Source organism: Clupea harengus, chromosome 23, assembly GCF_900700415.2.
Source record: "Clupea harengus chromosome 23, Ch_v2.0.2, whole genome shotgun sequence".
In the NCBI taxonomy this organism is placed as follows: Eukaryota; Metazoa; Chordata; class Actinopteri; order Clupeiformes; family Clupeidae; genus Clupea; species Clupea harengus.
This window is the reverse complement of record NC_045174.1, coordinates 563,595-580,304: the sequence shown is the minus strand read 5'-3', so window position 1 is coordinate 580,304 and position 16,710 is coordinate 563,595. Positions and strand designations below refer to the sequence as shown.

The window sequence follows — 16,710 nt, the reverse complement described above, 5'->3', positions numbered from 1 at the left end:
TGCGCAGGAGGAAGTCTCTGGGCGGGCGCATCCTCACCCCCGTCCACTTAAACCTCGTGGGCCAGAAAGGTGAGCGACCGCCCGCCGCCTGTCCACGGCCATTTGTTCTGCTCCAATGAATACTCTCCCCGAATACGCTAAGCAGTGGAGGGACTGAACTGCGTGACCTCACGTGTGGGTTCAACGAATGATTTAACCAATGGGGAAACACAATTGAACTTAATTACGAGTGGAAGTGGTGGCAGCTTTCCTGGCGATGTATAGCACCCTTTACAGTATTCGCTCATAGCTTACTTGACTCTGTTACTTAAGTCCTCTTGACGGGTTTGAGTGTATTGTTATTTTATTTATTTAGTTTTAAAAGCTATGAATTCACAAGGTTGCAATCCAACTGGCCTGGAGAATAGATATAGATAGATAGAGGACTTTCTATTTGTAGAGAGTGGGCCATAATATAAAGTATGCCTGTATATGTATGTAAGAGGACCCTAAGAGTGTGTGTTTGTAATCCTCTGTTCAACACAGACAGTGGCATCGGCCTGGAGGGCGGCGTCTTCGTAGCGTCCGTGGCCCCGGGCAGCCCTGCGGCCAAAGACGGCTCCCTGACCATCGGAGACCGGCTCATCGCTGTAAGCCACGACGCCGTCGCCATCCGTCACTGTTCCCCTGGAACACACACACACACACACACACACACACATACACACACACATACACACACACACACATACACACACACATACACACACACACGCGCGCGTGATGCTCTCCAGGAACATCAAAAGCCGAGCCCCCATGTCTTAGAAAGAAATATGATCGTGCCAAAAAGATAATACTTGATTATGTGGTGAAATCTTCTCCGTTTCATCTTTATGTATGAGCACTGAGCTACCCAAGGAGAATGAGTTAGACACACACACACACTCACACACACACACACACACACACACACACACACACACTCACACACTCACTCTCTTACTGCTTTTGCTTTCATCAAAGTTGCTCCCTCTCAGATAAGTCTGCGCTGATGTGGAAGTGATAAGATTGGAGGCGTATCATTTCCGAAGCAGTCACGGCTAATTCTGCCTCTGTGCCTGCGCTGGCTGTCTCATCAGGCTTTAATGTTCAGTAGCGCTCACTCACCAGGCCTCTCTCCTCTCTCTCTCCCCCCCCCACCCCCCCTCAGATAAATGGGATCGCTCTGGATAACAGGTCGCTGAGTGAGTGTGAGTCGCTGCTGAGGGACTGTCGTGACTCGCTGAGCCTCTCGCTCCTCAAGGTGAGCGCACACACACACACAACAAACACACTTACACACACACACACACACACACACACACACACACACACGCATTAACTAGTGTGCACTTACTGCAAATGGCGCCTGTCGTTAATGCAAAAAACAAACTTAAGCACTTCAACCATGTGAAAGCACTTCAAGCTTAATGCAGTTACACACACACACACACACACACACACACACACACACACTCGGAGCTCAAATGCACACGCACCCACCCTGTCACATGTGACGGATAAGTAATCCTGCAGCCATAGTCCCTCTGCTGGGACTAGCTGAAGTGAATGTTTAAGTGGCTGTAAGTGTGTGTGTGTTTGTGTGTGTGTGGCTGTAGGCTTAGGTTGTGTGTTCTTTTTTTTAATCAGCTTGCTGGTTTTTTGGGTGATGCTGATCAACTTGTTCCTGTCCCAGTTCTTCCCCCAGAGCCTGTCGGGTCAGAGTCTGTTCGATGTGGCCCGGGAGCTGGACAAGAGCCCGAGTGGGAAGCTGCACGGCTCGGAGGTTCTGGCGCGCAACTGCCGGAACCTGCGGAACAACAGCTCCACGCAGACGGACATCTACAGCCCCGAGAGCCCGGCCTCCGGGGAGCCCAGCCCGCCGCCCTACCAGGACGTGTGCTTCCAGCGCCACCAAGCCCCCCACCACCACCACAAGCGGCCCCTCACGTTCCACCCCGCCTCCGTCTCCGCGGCAACCGCCGCGGCGGAGTGCGTCGCCGCGGAAACGGCTCCGGAGAAGAGCCACGCGCCCCAGAAGAGCAACGGCGGGACGTGGCCCCGGGTGCTGGCGGGAGGCCCCCCCTCTCCAGCGGACGCCGGCGTGGTGCCCCCCCTCTCCATCTTCCGCGTGACGGCCAAGCGGCGGAAGCCCATCTTCGATGCCGACATCTTCAAGCGGCCCGACACGCCCACCAAGCTGGACTACGTCTCGCTGTCCAAGGCCCGCCCCCAGAGCCCCAGAGCCGACACCCCCACCACGCCCCCGACCCCGCCCACACGCAGCGACTCGTTTAAGTACAAGCACAAGCAGCAAAGCAGCTCCGCCTCGGACTCCACCATCACGACCGGCTCGCCGCCCTCCACCCCCTCCCAGTGCCCCCCCGCCCCGGGCCCCCAGCCTGACGCCCAGGGGGAACCCAGGGCCCGGGAGGACACGGGCAGAACCGGCCCCGAGGAGCAGGAGCACAAGAGACCCAGACCCAGCTCTGCGCCCGCACCACGCCGCCAACTCACCCCCCTCAAGATCCCCATACCTCTACAGGTAACACACTCACACACACACACACACACACACACACACCACGAAGCCAACTCACCCCCCTCAAGATCCCCATACCTCTACAGGTAACACACTCACACACACACACACACACACACACACACACACACACACACACACACACACACACACACACACACACACACACACCACGCCGCCAACTCACCCCCCTCAAGATCCCCATACCTCTACAGGTAAAACACACAACACACACCACACCACACACCACACACACAACAAACACACACACACACACACACACACACACCACACACCACACACCGCACACACACACACACACACACACACACACACACACACACACCACGCCGCCAACTCACCCCCCTCAAGATCCCCATACCTCTGCAGGTAACACACACACACACACACACCCACACACACCACACACACACCCACACACACCACACACACACACACACCACACACAACACACACACCACACACCACACACCACGCCGCCAACTCACCCCCCTCAAGATCCCCATACCTCTGCAGGTAACACACACACACACACACACACACACACACACACACACACACACACCGATAAACCAGTCCGCAAGCTGCCATTATCAGCTCTTCATATCAGTGCTACAAGACAAGGTGGATGTCTGTGAGCGGTCCTGAATGGAATAAAGACTCACTCATTCTTGCCATCTGCCTGCACTGATTTATTTTTATTTAGTAACAATCAATATCTCTGTTTGTTTTTGCAAGCCTCCTAAACATTAGGAACCGATGTCACAGGACGTGTTCTGCATGGCATAATATTATTTATTTTGTCAATCAAAACAAATGTGATTATCGGAGAACTGGATGTTTTTCCAGTACAAATGCTCCAAACTAGCATGAAAGGGTCCGTGACATCTTGTTGATTCACGGTGGTTGTCAGTCTGTGAGTCATAGCGTGTGTGTGTGTGTGTGTCCAGGCCTACTCCAAAGATGAGTGTGAGTCATAGCATATGAATGTGTGTGTGTGTGTGTGTGTCCAGGCCTACTCCAAAGATGAGCGTTCTCCAGACTCCCTCGGGCCTGTGGACTTCTCCCCAACTCGACCGCACGCCCACATGGGCTTCCCCCCGCCGGGGTACCACGGCCCTCTGCCAGGACGTGAGTCTCTCACACACACACACACACACACACACACACACACACACACACACACTCTCTCTCTGTGATTGGTCTAGTTGCATTTGTATTACACAGTGTAAAGCAAAAATAAATGTTCATATTATATCATTTACAAAAACACAAGATATCTTAATACTATACTCAATGTATTGTTTGAAACTAATTTTAAATGTGTTATGTCACATAAATGCACGTATTTAACACCGTGGAGTGTTTAGGGTTTAATATATGTTGTGTATTCAACACCGTGGAGTGTTTAGGGTTTAATATATGTTGTGTATTTAACACCGTGGAGTGTTTAGGGTTTAATATATGTTGTGTATTTAACACAGTGGAGTGTTTAGGGTTTAATATATGTTGTGTATTTAACACCGTGGAGTGTTTAGGGTTTAATATATGTTGTGTATTTAACACCGTGGAGTGTTTAGGCTTTAATATATGTTGTGTATTTAACACCGTGGAGTGTTTAGGGTTTAATATATGTTGTGTATTTAACACGTGGAGTGTTTAGGGTTTAATATATGTTGTGTATTTAACACCGTGGAGTGCTTTAGGGTTTAATATATGTTGTGTATTTAACACCGTGGAGTGCTTTAGGGTTTAATATATGTTGTGTATTTAACACCGTGGAGTGCTTTAGGGTTTAATATATGTTGTGTATTCAACACCGTGGAGTGCTTTAGGGTTTAATATATGTTGTATATTCAACACCGTGGAGTGTTTAGGGTTTAATATATGTTGTGTATTCAACACCGTGGAGTGCTTTAGGGTTTAATATATGTTGTGTATTTAACACCGTGGAGTGTTTAGGGTTTAATATATGTTGTGTATTTAACACCGTGGAGTGCTTTAGGGTTTAATATATGTTGTGTATTCAACACCGTAGAGTGTTTAGGGTTTAATATATGTTGTGTATTCAACACCGTGGAGTGGCTTTAGGGTTTAATATATATTTAATATATGTTGTGTCTTTGTGGGCAGAGCCCTCCCCCCGTGGACTGTCTCCCTGCCCTGCCGTCACCACGGTGATGCACAACCCGGTGTACACAGCCTGGAGCCACTGGGTCAACACCAACACCAACACCAACACCAACACCAACACCACCAACACCAATACCTGCCCGCCCGCACAGCACTCACGCACCAGGTACGCACTCACGGGTGGAAAGTTCCAGAAGAATCAACAAAAACTCAATGGGAATCTGGACTGCATTTGATATGTGATTTTCTCTCTCTCTGTCTCTCCCCGCACCCCCCCTCCCCTCTCTGTGTGTCTGTGTGTGTCTGTGTGTGTCTGTGTGTGTGTGTGTGTGTGTGTGTGTGTGCGTGCACGCTGTGTGCAGTCCTCAGCACCAGGGCCGGCTGAGTTTGGACCTCAGTCACAAGCGTTCCAGTGAGCTGAGCGATGGCACCCGACGCACTCCACACAGCACCAATTCACTGCCCTCAAGCGCCAGACACGGTGGGTTTTACACACACACACACACACACACACACACACACACACACACACACACACACACAATACCCTTCATCAGCTATACCATAAATCTCAATACCCAACAGACCATCCCCTAGTCTACAGCCACAGGCAAGCCATTCACATAGATACTGTATGTGTCCTTATATGTGTGTTGTGTTCTTCTGTGTAAGGAGAAAAAGTGCTGTTACTGGCCCCTGATAACTCCTGACCTCCGCAGTGCGTATGTATGAGGGTAAGGGTGTAATCTCTCCTGTCCTCTCTTCCCCTCTCCTCTCCTCTCTGGTCTGGGCAGGTGGAGCGAGCAACGGCCAGTACCGCACTGAGCGAATCAAGATCCCCTCCACGCCAAGATACATGCGCTCCGCACAGGGCTCCACCCAGGGCTCCGACAGAGGTAATAATAATAATAATAATAATAATAATACTACACATTTATATAGCGCTTTTCAAAGTTCTCAAAGATGCTAAAATGCCACAGCCCCCGTCCCACAGCCCCACATCATGTATAACACTCTAGACGGAGTGCAGCTGTTCACCTCAATCACATCATGTAGGAGAGAGGTGATATGCCTTAATGAGGTGCCAAAAGTCATGAGCGACCCCTTCCAGACTAACACGTGCTTCATTTCATGTTCTCCTTCCCCGATCTCATTCTTGACCCGTCCAGGCTCCCTGTCCCATTCGGACTGCAGCACCACCAGTCTCATCACGCCCCCCCTGTCCCCACTCAACCTCGAGACCACCTCCTTCGTCAGCAGCCAATCGCAAGGCTCCATCTCCTCCCACGCCAGGCTGTCAGTCAGCCCTGCATCAATGGGGGACCGGAGAAAAGACAGGTACAATCATCCACCAAGTCCTCCTCTTTTAAGACCTAATGCTTTTTTTTTTTAACGCAGGACACATTATGATACTGAGCACCAAAGCCTCCAGCTGTCTTCATCAGTTCACCTTAACATTTAATGAGATGTGTGTTGTTATATAATTGGGAGAGTTATCTAATGGTTCCGTCGAAGAAGAGCGTCACGTACCTCTCTGTCCTTGGCGGATTAACTGACATTTCAGCTAGTGGCCCACGTCAGCTTTTCGCTTTAACAGATGTCACCAAATGAAATGTCACTTCACTAACTTGCACAGACATTTCTGTTTCTTATGACAGCAGACATTCGGGGGGGGGGGGGGGAGAAAGGGAAATAGCGTTGTCTTTTTTGCTCCAATTCATCAGCACCTCTTTTAAGAACCTTCCACTTCGAGACCCCTAAAAGTTCCTCATCTCTCATGAACAACACTTACATGTCTTACTCTTCCTCGCCAACCCCTCTCTCAGCCTTTGACTTCCAGATCCTTCCGCTCCCCCTCCCCCCTTTCTGTCTCCTTCTGCGACTCTTTCAGACATCTGTTGTGTAACAAATCCTTTCCGAGACTCCCTCGGCCCCTCCGGCCCAGGTTTGCCTCTCTCAGGAGCCTAAGGTTGGTTATGACCCACCCACGCTTACAGGGGGGGGGGGGGGGGATGTCCCAATCGCAAACCTCAGGAAGAACCTTTCGGTTCAGTTTAGTTTATTAAAGCGTAAAATGCATTAAGCACATTTTTTTTGATTCAGACACTTGAGAGTACTCGAGTTGAATTCATGATTTGGGAAATGTAAATGTCACTGCCCATGCATTCAATGCAATTGTGTGGTCCGTCATTTTTACAAAACTCTTGCAGGTGAACTCCTTGATAACTTTGGCAAAGGTTACATCTTAAATTTCCTTTACAGAGCCTTTTAGAGTTAGAAACTGCGGAAACTTTGGGACATGCCCTTTCATCAGCTCTCTCTTTCTTTCTCTCTCTTCTTCTCCTCCGTGTCCTCTCTCCAACACTTCCCTCACTGCCCTTGGAGTGCTTTCTATGCCCATTTCCTGCACTTAGTCCCCTTCCTTTTTTTGAGAACAGTGTCGTTGTTTTTTTTCGGAGAGATTTCCTTTCGGGGGTTGCTAATTGAACGCCTGTTTGTGACCGGAGCTTGAGCTTGTTTTTTTCCGCTCGAGTTGACCGTGGAGCGGATGCATGATTCGGCCATTTTGTCTGAGAGCTGCTGCATGGGTTGCATCCCCAGTGCTCCTCCTCCATTTTGGCTCTTGTGTACAGGAGCCATAGCCTGCTTGAGGATACCTTGTGCAAGACCCAGTTTTCTCCCCAACCCTTTCTAAGTGCAAGTCAAACAAACCCACCCTTGCCCAACCTCAGCCAGTTTATCCTAAGTTCAAGGTGCTGTTCAAGGGCACTGAACCACCCCTCCTGTCTGTAGACCTGTCTCTTTGGAAGTTCCAGATTTGTTCGTATACTCAGACCACGTTGAGACTCATTCCAGATTAGAGAGACCAGAATTGTCATTTGTTTTCCACAGTGTGTTTATTTCCACAGGGTCTGTTGGGGTGTAAAGACAGTTAAACAGTAAAAGTACTACACTAAATATTTCTCATAGCAGCTTTAACCTGCCTTTGTTAATCTAACCATCAGGAGACCCTGGCTCATCTTAAGATAAACCAAGCACACCACAGCATAGTGCTGCCCTACCAAACCTCATCCATCATCATCTCATGCGAGCCTAAATTTAGTCCAGCCCCTCCTTACCTTAATGTACACTATATCCTTGCACTGCTCGTCCTAACCTGTAATGTTTTCACACCAAGCCTTGCCAAAACCCTGTCCCCTGAAAGTAAACAAGAGTTCACCACAAACAAAGAGTTGGTGTAACTGCATGCAACAAGAAGCTTATGAGGAAACATTTGTACAAAAAAATTAAAAAATCAGTTTCTGTACTGGTTTTGTTGAAATGGGAATCCTGAATGTCCTCCTAGTTGAGTACCAGGTCAAAAGATGATGATGAAGATGATGATGATTCTTGTGTCTCCAGACCACATCTGGAGGAGCCTCGCACTGTGACCATACACAAAGGGGCGGAGCCACTGGGCATCTCCATCGTTGGAGGGGAGAACGGTGGCATCTTTGTCTCCAAGGTGACGGGAGGCAGCATCGCATACCAGTACCAGCTGCAGTTTGGGGACCAGCTGCTGGAGGTACTGCTGTTGCTGGAATATGGTGTCGTTTCATTTCTCACATTTAAATGGTGAAAGATGATTTCTGACATGAAAAATACTGCATCACTGAATTAATAGACGTTGTAATTGACGTTTTGATACTTGCACACTTACTCTAACCTTTATCCTGCCGTCTTCTAATTTCCTCCCTCCCCTCCCCTCCCCTCCCCTCCCCTCCTCTCTCTCTCTCTCTCTTTCTTTCTTTCTTTCTTTCTTTCTTTCTTTCTTTCTCTCTTTCTCTCTCTTTCTTTCTTTTTCTCTCTCTCTCTCTCTCTCTCTCTCTCTCTCTCTCTCTCTCCAGTTTAATGGTATAAACCTGCGGAACGCCACGGAACAGCAAGCCCGGCTGATCATCGGCCAGCAGTGTGACACCGTCACCATCCTGGCCCAGTACAACCCCCACATGTACCAGCTGGGCCACTCGCGTTCCAGGTACCCCTCTACTGCCCCCAACCCCATCCCAGTGCCCTCTCTGCCACCCCAGTGCCCTCTCTGCCACCTTACACCTTTCATTTCCGATCCGTTGAGACTCACTGAGACTCAGTCCAATTTGATTTCTGCCTGGTTGCCTGGTGTAGCCGGCCCCTGTTTTGAGTGTTGATCGTGTACGTTGTCTCAGTTCTAGGATTGACCCAATCAGTGGCCACCCTCTGTCGCACGTCAGCGGAGCCACGCCCACCGATGACCAATCCACCATTGACACGCTGAGTGAGCAGGACGAGGGCACCATGACGCCGCCCTCCAAACAGACCACACCCACCACTAGCCCACGTGGCTCGGTCAGGTAACAGCTCCCACAAAAGGGGTCAAGAGTTCACCTAGTTCAGGGTCAAAGGGTCCACTAGCCCACGTGGCTCGGTCAGGTAACAGCTCCCACAAAGGGGTCAAGAGTTCACTTAGTTCAGGGTCAAAGGGTCACTGGATTCATGGTAGTCTCAGTAGTCCTCAATTCATTGTGTTTTTGCACAACCTTCCAAGAAAGTAAGAAACCTTTACCAAAGAACCTCCACAGATTATCAGTAGATTATTAGTAAGTATTTACTAGTGGTATTTTCAGCCCAAGTAGAAGGCCATGACCATAGGCCGATTTCAACCTATCAGTCTTCTTCTCTGGAAAGATGATCTTGGTAGCAAGGATGGTTGGTCCGATTTGAAGGCAAATAGCTTGATAGATATTTATGTGCAGAAAGCAGGAATCCCAGGGTTTGCAGATGTTTTGGAACGTAGTAGCATGATTTCGTATCAAATTGAGGCAGCAAGGACAGAAGGCAGAGACCTCAGTGTGGTATTTTGGATTGGTGCCACACAGCCTGTTGTGGAAGGCATCCAGTTGCTTTCAGGACCCTGAGAAGATTTCACTATCAGTCAAAGCATATTTTGAGGACAGTTGTGCTTGAACACAAGTAACCGACTACACCATATCCATTTGGAGATTGGCATCATGGCTGGACGCACCATTTCACAGTTAGCTTTCACCATGGCAATGGAGGTAATTAAAAGGGCATCTTAATGGGTTGTTGGTGGTGAGAGGTTGCAGTATAGCACCCGCTTACCACCTGTCTGAGCTTATATGGACGACGAGACGACGATTGCTACAACTGCTCCAAGTATGCATCGGGCTGTTAGCCAAGTTGAATGGCGATCTGAAATGGGCAAAAATGCAGAAGTATATTTATCAGTAAGGGGAAAAACCGGTGGAATTTTTTTATATTGATGGTGAGGTGATTACTTCTGTTGTGGAGAAAAAGGTGAAGAGTTTGTGCAGGTGGTACTATTCAACGTTGAAGTGACCGAAAGGTTGAAGAGCTTAGAGAATCCACTGTTAAGGCTATCAATACCATTGGTCAGACCTTCTTGCCTGGTAAATAGAAGTTGTGGTGATTTTGCAGATTTGGGCTTTTGACACACGTAAGTTGTGTGTTGGTATTTCAGAGATTTGAGAGAATAGTGAAAAAAGGCAGTCAGGAAATGGCTTGGGGTACAACGTTGTCTGAGTATTGTAGCATTGTATGGAAAAGGAATTTTGGAGTTACCAATGACCAGCTTGGTGGAAGATATACTAAGAGCAGTCTGTAGATGACTTCATCTCAATCTATCTATGGATCCAGCCGTCAACAACACCGCTCCAACGGCGAAAGCGGGAAAGAAGTGAATTCCACGATGAGCGGTACAACATGCGCATTACAGCATAGGTGTATCATTGGGCAGGTATAGAGTGGAAGATCAGGCTTTGGGTTAGGTGTCGGATGGAAAGCATGGGGTAAGGGCACTATACTAGAGAGGAGGCCGATGGTAACCACCTTTGTTTGCAAGCAAGAAGAGGAAACTAGGGCCATGGATGAACTGGCATGTTTTTCAGAATCAGGTTTTATTGGCCAAGTGAGTTTGCACAAACAAGGAATTTGACTTGGCAGAGTGGCTCTCAATGTGCTTACACAAAATATACATTACAACACAATACAAGACAAACAGTACATGTTGTTGAGAGGGAGAACAGCAGGAGAAACTGATGGCCTGTGAACCGCATCACATTCATTGTTGGAGCCACTAACGATGTCCTCCTCACTCTCCAGAACCCCAGTCAGTGGGGGGTGGGTGAAAACGGAAGCTGCAAGTTGTGGACGGGTGTTGGCTCATTAAAACCTTCTTGTCTGGTTGCAACATTATCTTCACCCAGGGTGCGCTACATGTGGAGACGCAAGGAGGTTTTGAAATCGTTGGTGTTTTGAGAATAAATGAGTTTCGGTTAACTCTTTCCCGCTTAATGACCGGGACCGTAGAATTTCTTTTGTCTGAGAGGAGCAGAACAGTAGACATCAGGCACGTACAAAACAGTACTGGCAAATGAGGCAAAACAAGGCAGAGAGAGATTGCTGGCTGATGTTCGGAAGACAACTTTAAGTTCCACGGTGTATTGTTTGTCACTGCTTTGAAACCAGACGTGGTGTTGTATTCCGACTGTGAGCCCATTGTGTACATTTCTTTAGTTAACGAGTTAACGATTCCCTTAGAGTTAATGATTCTCTTTGAAGATCTGGTTGAGGAAGCATTTGAGAGGAAGAAGCTGAAGTATGCGGAGATGGTAGTGGAAGTGAGGGAACAAGGTTGGCAAGCACACAGATGACCAGTGGAGAAACGTGTTAGAGCCTTTTTTTAGCAACTTCAACCACAACGCTTTTGTTGGATTTTGGTTTTCCAGGATGGTCACTCAAAGGAGCTTTGAAGGAGTTGTCTGAGGCTGCTGGGAAAAAGTGAGCCAGTGGTTATGGCTGAAGCACTCACAGACTACTTGGGGACATGTGAATGAACCTGTATTGTGTGAAGAAGCCTGTTATCGTAAGATGTTTGGATGCCTAAGGTGACCAGGGTTCGTATCCCATTTTATTCCCTGGGATTCCTACCCGGACCGTTGTAGGGGGTATCCTGTGGCATGCCATAGTATAATGAGACTTAGATAATTCGATTAGATAATTATTGGATTGTAATTATTAGAGAATTACATAATTATACAGTGCATCGTTCAGGCCCTGAGGTATGCATGAGAAATCTTTTCAAGGTGTATCTTGAGGAGTATCTGTTGTTGTACTGACGTGTGTCCTAACCCACCGTGAGAATGGAGGGAGGATCAGGGAGCCAGACACTACTCTTCTGGAGGTGTTTTGGGCCGCATTCAATGAAACACTGATTTAAGGAAGGTGTCCACTTGACAACGGCAGTAAAAATGCTCATGAAGGGGTCTTTGTTGTTGCGGTTGTTAATTGTTATTAAGTGTCTGTATGACTGTTGCAGTGCACCCTGTTGTTATAATACTTAGGCTAGGTTGTTGGGTAGAAGTACTTGCATGTGACAGTGAGAGGTTTGGCTGCTCTGGGAAGTCCCTAATAGCACAAGGGATTTAACATCTTTTCCTGTGTATAACTAAAAGTTAACTTTTGAGGGTTACTGTTGCGTATAAGATTTAGAACATTTATGAAGCTGCTCAACATGTAGTGACATTTAGAAATGGCAGGGCATATGACAAAGTGCTGTAAGTCTGTGATTTTTCCGTGTCAGCCCACCAAGGGTTTATAGAAAGGCCATCTAGGAACCTTTAAATCCTCACTCCTCTCTCTCCCTTTCTTTGACAGGCGGGCGTTCCCTGAGCCGCGGCTGGTGACCGTGCGGAAGGCACAGGGCGAACTGGGCGTGGCCATCTGCGGGGGCAACCTGCACGGCATTTATGTGGAGCGGCTGGAGGACGACAGCCCTGCCAGGGCAGCCAACAGCCTCATGCCTGGGGACCTCATCCTGGAGGTAAGCAGGGAAGAGGGAGAGATGGATGGGAGAGAGAGAAAGAGAGAGCGATGGGGTGTATGAGGGTGAGATGGGGTGGATGGGGGAGAGAGATTGAAAAAGGAGGGGGGGAGCATGGGTGGGCGTGGGAAGAAGGGATTTAAAAGAGAGATAACAAGTGAAAGGAAAGAGGAGGCATAGACAACAATGAGTTGAGGGGGGGGGGGCAGAGATATGAAAGATGGGAGAGCAAACAGCAAGAGGAATAGGGAGCAAGAGTACATGGGGTGGAGATATGGGATGAAAAGAGGATATGCACAGCGAAAGAACAGAAGGAAAAAAAGGGGGGAATAGAGTTGAAGAGAGGACACCCAAAGACAAAAAGCTTTTAATCTCACTATCAGGCTCAAAAACCTGCAGCTGTCCCGAGCCCAGTCCATTTCCACCGCACCGAGATGGAAAACTATGGCACTTAATCCCCCAAATCAGACCCAATCCGTGCCTCTAATATTCTCCCCTCCCCTCCCCTGGCGACCTGCTGCTGTCCTGCAAATGCTAAACTCCAACAGAAGTTGCATGCAGTTCAGCCTCGTGTTAAAGATCGACTCCGAAAGCTGTATCTTTTGGAAGCACTTCCCTCGCATTCAGTAAAACAGGGCGTCGTTCTGCTCTCTGTTTGGGCACGCTCTGAACAGCGCAGCTGTGTGTCTGACTCACGTCTGAAGTTGCTTTTAAAAGCACTTCTGTTTTGGGAATCGTTTGACCTTGACGTCTGAAGTTGCTTTTAAAAGCACTTCTGTTTTGGGAATCGTTTGGCCCCATTCTGCTATTGAGACACATTCTGTACCTTCGATAGGCGCCAGCTTACACAGCTGTTCCATTGTTCGGTACAGCTTCATCTCCAGTTTTAGGTTTGCTCACCTCCCCGTGTGTAGTGGTGTGTAGTGACGTGCCGTGACGTGTGTGACCTGCCTCCCCTCCTACAGTACAGCTCGGTGAGCCTGCAGGGCCGCACGGCGGAAGAGGCCTACATGGAGATGATGAAGCCCCTGGAGACGGTGACCCTGCGGGTGCAGCATCGCCTGGAGGAGTTCAACATACGGAGGGGCAGCCCAGGAGACGGCTTTTACATCAGGTACACACGCCCCCACTCATACCTGATCCACTCGTGCCAGACACACCTAGTACTTCTCTGAACAAACTGGGTTTCATTCTGTTCAGTCAGACAACCCTTGTTCATGAACCAGAGTAGACTGCCGTATAGCACCTTCTTGAACAGTCTTTCTGTAGCACAAGGGTGCTTTACCTGCAGCACTGGTCCTGTCCTGGGTCCACACAGACCTGCACAGGCATCTTACAGGAAAAATGAATTGCCTTGACCAACCTTTCTCTGTGGCCTCTCTGCAGAGCACTTTATGACCGGATGGCAGAGGTGGATGAGGACCTGAGTTTCAAGAAGGATGACATCCTGTACGTGGACGACACGCTACCAAACGGCAACTTTGGCTACTGGATGGCCTGGCAACTCGATGAGAATGCACAGAGACTAGCCAGAGGCCAAATCCCCAGCAAATACATGTAAGCAAATACAGTGTGCGTGTGTATGTGTGTGTGTACTTACAGCAAATACATATAAAGCCTGCAACTACATACAAATAAACCATATCTCTGTGTGAGACTATAACTATATAGACTATAACTATAGGGATTATTTAATAAATATAATAGAATATGTCTGTTGTAGTCTGGCTTGACACATATTTTCCAACACTTGTCAGAACATATTTTGGGACCTGGCATGTGGAACAACTTCTAACTTTTCCACTATTTTGCATGGGGGTAAAAAAAAAAAAACAAAGGTTGGAGCAGGAGTTCCAACGTCGGCTGAGCGTTCCCGACGGGAAGGAGGAGGTGTGCTCCAGCCGGAGTCTGTCCGCGGCCGCGCGGCGTTCCTTCTTCCGCAGGAAGAACCGGCACAAACGTAGCACCTCCCGAGAGGGCAAGGAGGCGCCGGCCCCGGACGCCATCAGCACGGACTCCATCCCGTACATGGAGGGTGAGGAGCCACACAACTTCACACATCCCAAATGAATCTGCTCAAGCACACCTCACACCTCACACCTAACAGCCAGCATGTAGAGGAGATGGAGGACTTTAGAAAGATCATATTGAAGGTTCTAGTAGGTGACGGGCCAACATCGGCATTTTAGCATTGAACAGGTTATCTACTATTTGTTATCTGATGGGTTTTTTAAGTTCTTGCCCGGCGTGAGTGTGTTTGTGAGTGTGTGTGTGTGTGAGTGTGTGTGTGTGTGTGTGTGTGTGTGTGTGTGTGTGTGTTAATGGTTTGGTGTGTTTGTCTGTCTCTCTCTCTGTGCAGACTGCGTGAGCTTGGCCTACCAGCGAGTGCAGAAGGTGGAGTGCATCTCCCCCAGGCCTGTGCTCATGCTGGGCCCGCTGGTGGAGGCCACCAAAGACATGCTGGTCAAACAGGCAGACTGTAAGTTCTGCAGATGCCCGCTAGGTAAGACACGTCGTCGGACCCCTCAGCTCAACTCATCAGCCCGCTCAGACCAACCGTTGACCTCTGACCTTTGGCATTGATAGCAGCTTGTGTCGACCTTTGACCTTTTGGCATTGATAGCAGCTTGTGTCGCTGACCATCATATATATTCATGAGTTCATGAGCTTGACCCCAGTGCAAAGCTTTTCTTACTGAACATCCTAGAAGTAGGTCAAGTGGTGATCTGGTTTCTGACCTGTAGCCTCTTACAATAACTCAACTGTGTTATTTGACCTGAGGTTGACAATGTAGTACACGTGTTCTTCAGCCAACCCAGGGTCAAATAGAAATACTTTTGTGTATCCTTTGTGGTATTTGTTTGATTTGTTAGATGCGAAGAAGTATTTTGCCGCCTTCTCATTCAGTAATTGTCTAGATTAAAAGAGCTCCTCATAAACTAGTGAATTAGTTTGTCTGATTCCACTTTGATGATGATGAAGAGGAAGAAAAAGAGGAAGTGATAGCGGTGTTGATGATGATGTCATTTGTTTCTGCAGAGGTAATGAAGGCCTCCCAGCAGGCCATAGAGAGGGGCGTGAAGGACTGCCTGTTTATCGACTACAAGCGCAGGAGTGGCCATTTCGACGTGACCACTGTGGCCTCCATCAAGGAGGTGACGGAGAAGCAGGTGATGCTTATAGTGATTACCTTGTTCATGGGGGGGGATTGGGCCATATTTGCTCTTTCTTCGTTTGTCCATATTGTGCGTCAGTCCTGTTTTCCAATAGTCCCCCCCCCCCCCAGTATTTCTTCAGTACTTTTGGACGTCCTAGTCCTGTGCTCCGCACCAAACGAACCAAACTAAACTTGTTTTCGCGTTCGCTCCCAGGACTGCCACTGTCTGCTGGACATCGCCCCGCACGCCATCGAGCGCCTGCACAGCGTGCACATCTACCCCATCGTCATCTTCATCCGCTACAAAAACGCCAAGCAGATCAAGTAAGTCCGGCCGCCAACGTCTCTTAACGAAGATCGCCCGACGCCGTCAGTAACCTTGAATTAGCATTTGCTTCAAAGGCTTTTTTTTTTTTTCTCCTCCTCCTACTGCCACTTTGATGCGCTGCTCTTTCGAGGGGCTGTCTAGACTCTGTGTACTGCCTGTAGACGCCATTCCACTCTGATGCATTGTAATTCTCTGGCCTGTGCACCATGAATGAGAGAGACTAATGTCACGTGTGGTGTTTGATGATGTGTACATCTTGAACTGTATCCTTGAAAGTCACACATTTCGTGTGGGACCTCACTAAAGTGTTCCATATGTTTCTGTAAGCTCGTCGGCACCGTCACTTAAAGAGAAATATGACGTGAGTGTTTTTTGTGTTTTGTCGCTCAGGGAGCAAAAGGACCCTGTGTATCTGCGGGATAAAGTCTCTCAAAAACATTCCAAGGAACATTTTGAAGTTGCACAGAAGACAGAACAGGAGTACAGCAAATACTTCACAGGTCTGTGCTACACTCAGTCCACAGAAAAACCCTCTAAAATATATTTATATCAGTATTACATTTATTTAATTTCATTTATGTTATACATTACATTCACATCCAGCCATGTGGCAGACGCCAAGTGATAAACCT

At 48.4% G+C, this 16,710-nt stretch overlaps 1 protein-coding gene across 3 annotated transcripts in view; it reads left to right on the top strand.

Annotated features, from left to right (window-relative positions):
* The window catches only part of LOC105912894 (disks large homolog 5-like), a 51,769-nt gene that overhangs the window by 33,470 nt on the left and 1,589 nt on the right, over positions 1–16,710 (top strand). For all 3 annotated transcript variants that reach the window (XM_031560790.2, XM_031560791.2, XM_031560789.2), the window contains exons 13-32: positions 1–69; positions 526–629; positions 1,190–1,282; positions 1,715–2,563; positions 3,595–3,712; positions 4,715–4,880; positions 5,077–5,195; positions 5,509–5,610; positions 5,884–6,052; positions 8,117–8,279; positions 8,602–8,732; positions 8,920–9,084; positions 12,428–12,593; positions 13,559–13,707; positions 13,980–14,150; positions 14,432–14,628; positions 14,953–15,096; positions 15,633–15,763; positions 15,965–16,074; positions 16,469–16,578. The exon at positions 1–69 is cut by the window's left edge and continues 107 nt beyond it. In XM_031560790.2, the coding sequence (XP_031416650.1) occupies positions 1–69; positions 526–629; positions 1,190–1,282; positions 1,715–2,563; positions 3,595–3,712; positions 4,715–4,880; positions 5,077–5,195; positions 5,509–5,610; positions 5,884–6,052; positions 8,117–8,279; positions 8,602–8,732; positions 8,920–9,084; positions 12,428–12,593; positions 13,559–13,707; positions 13,980–14,150; positions 14,432–14,628; positions 14,953–15,096; positions 15,633–15,763; positions 15,965–16,074; positions 16,469–16,578 (3,426 nt within the window). The remainder of the gene's footprint in view (positions 70–525; positions 630–1,189; positions 1,283–1,714; positions 2,564–3,594; positions 3,713–4,714; positions 4,881–5,076; positions 5,196–5,508; positions 5,611–5,883; positions 6,053–8,116; positions 8,280–8,601; positions 8,733–8,919; positions 9,085–12,427; positions 12,594–13,558; positions 13,708–13,979; positions 14,151–14,431; positions 14,629–14,952; positions 15,097–15,632; positions 15,764–15,964; positions 16,075–16,468; positions 16,579–16,710) is intronic.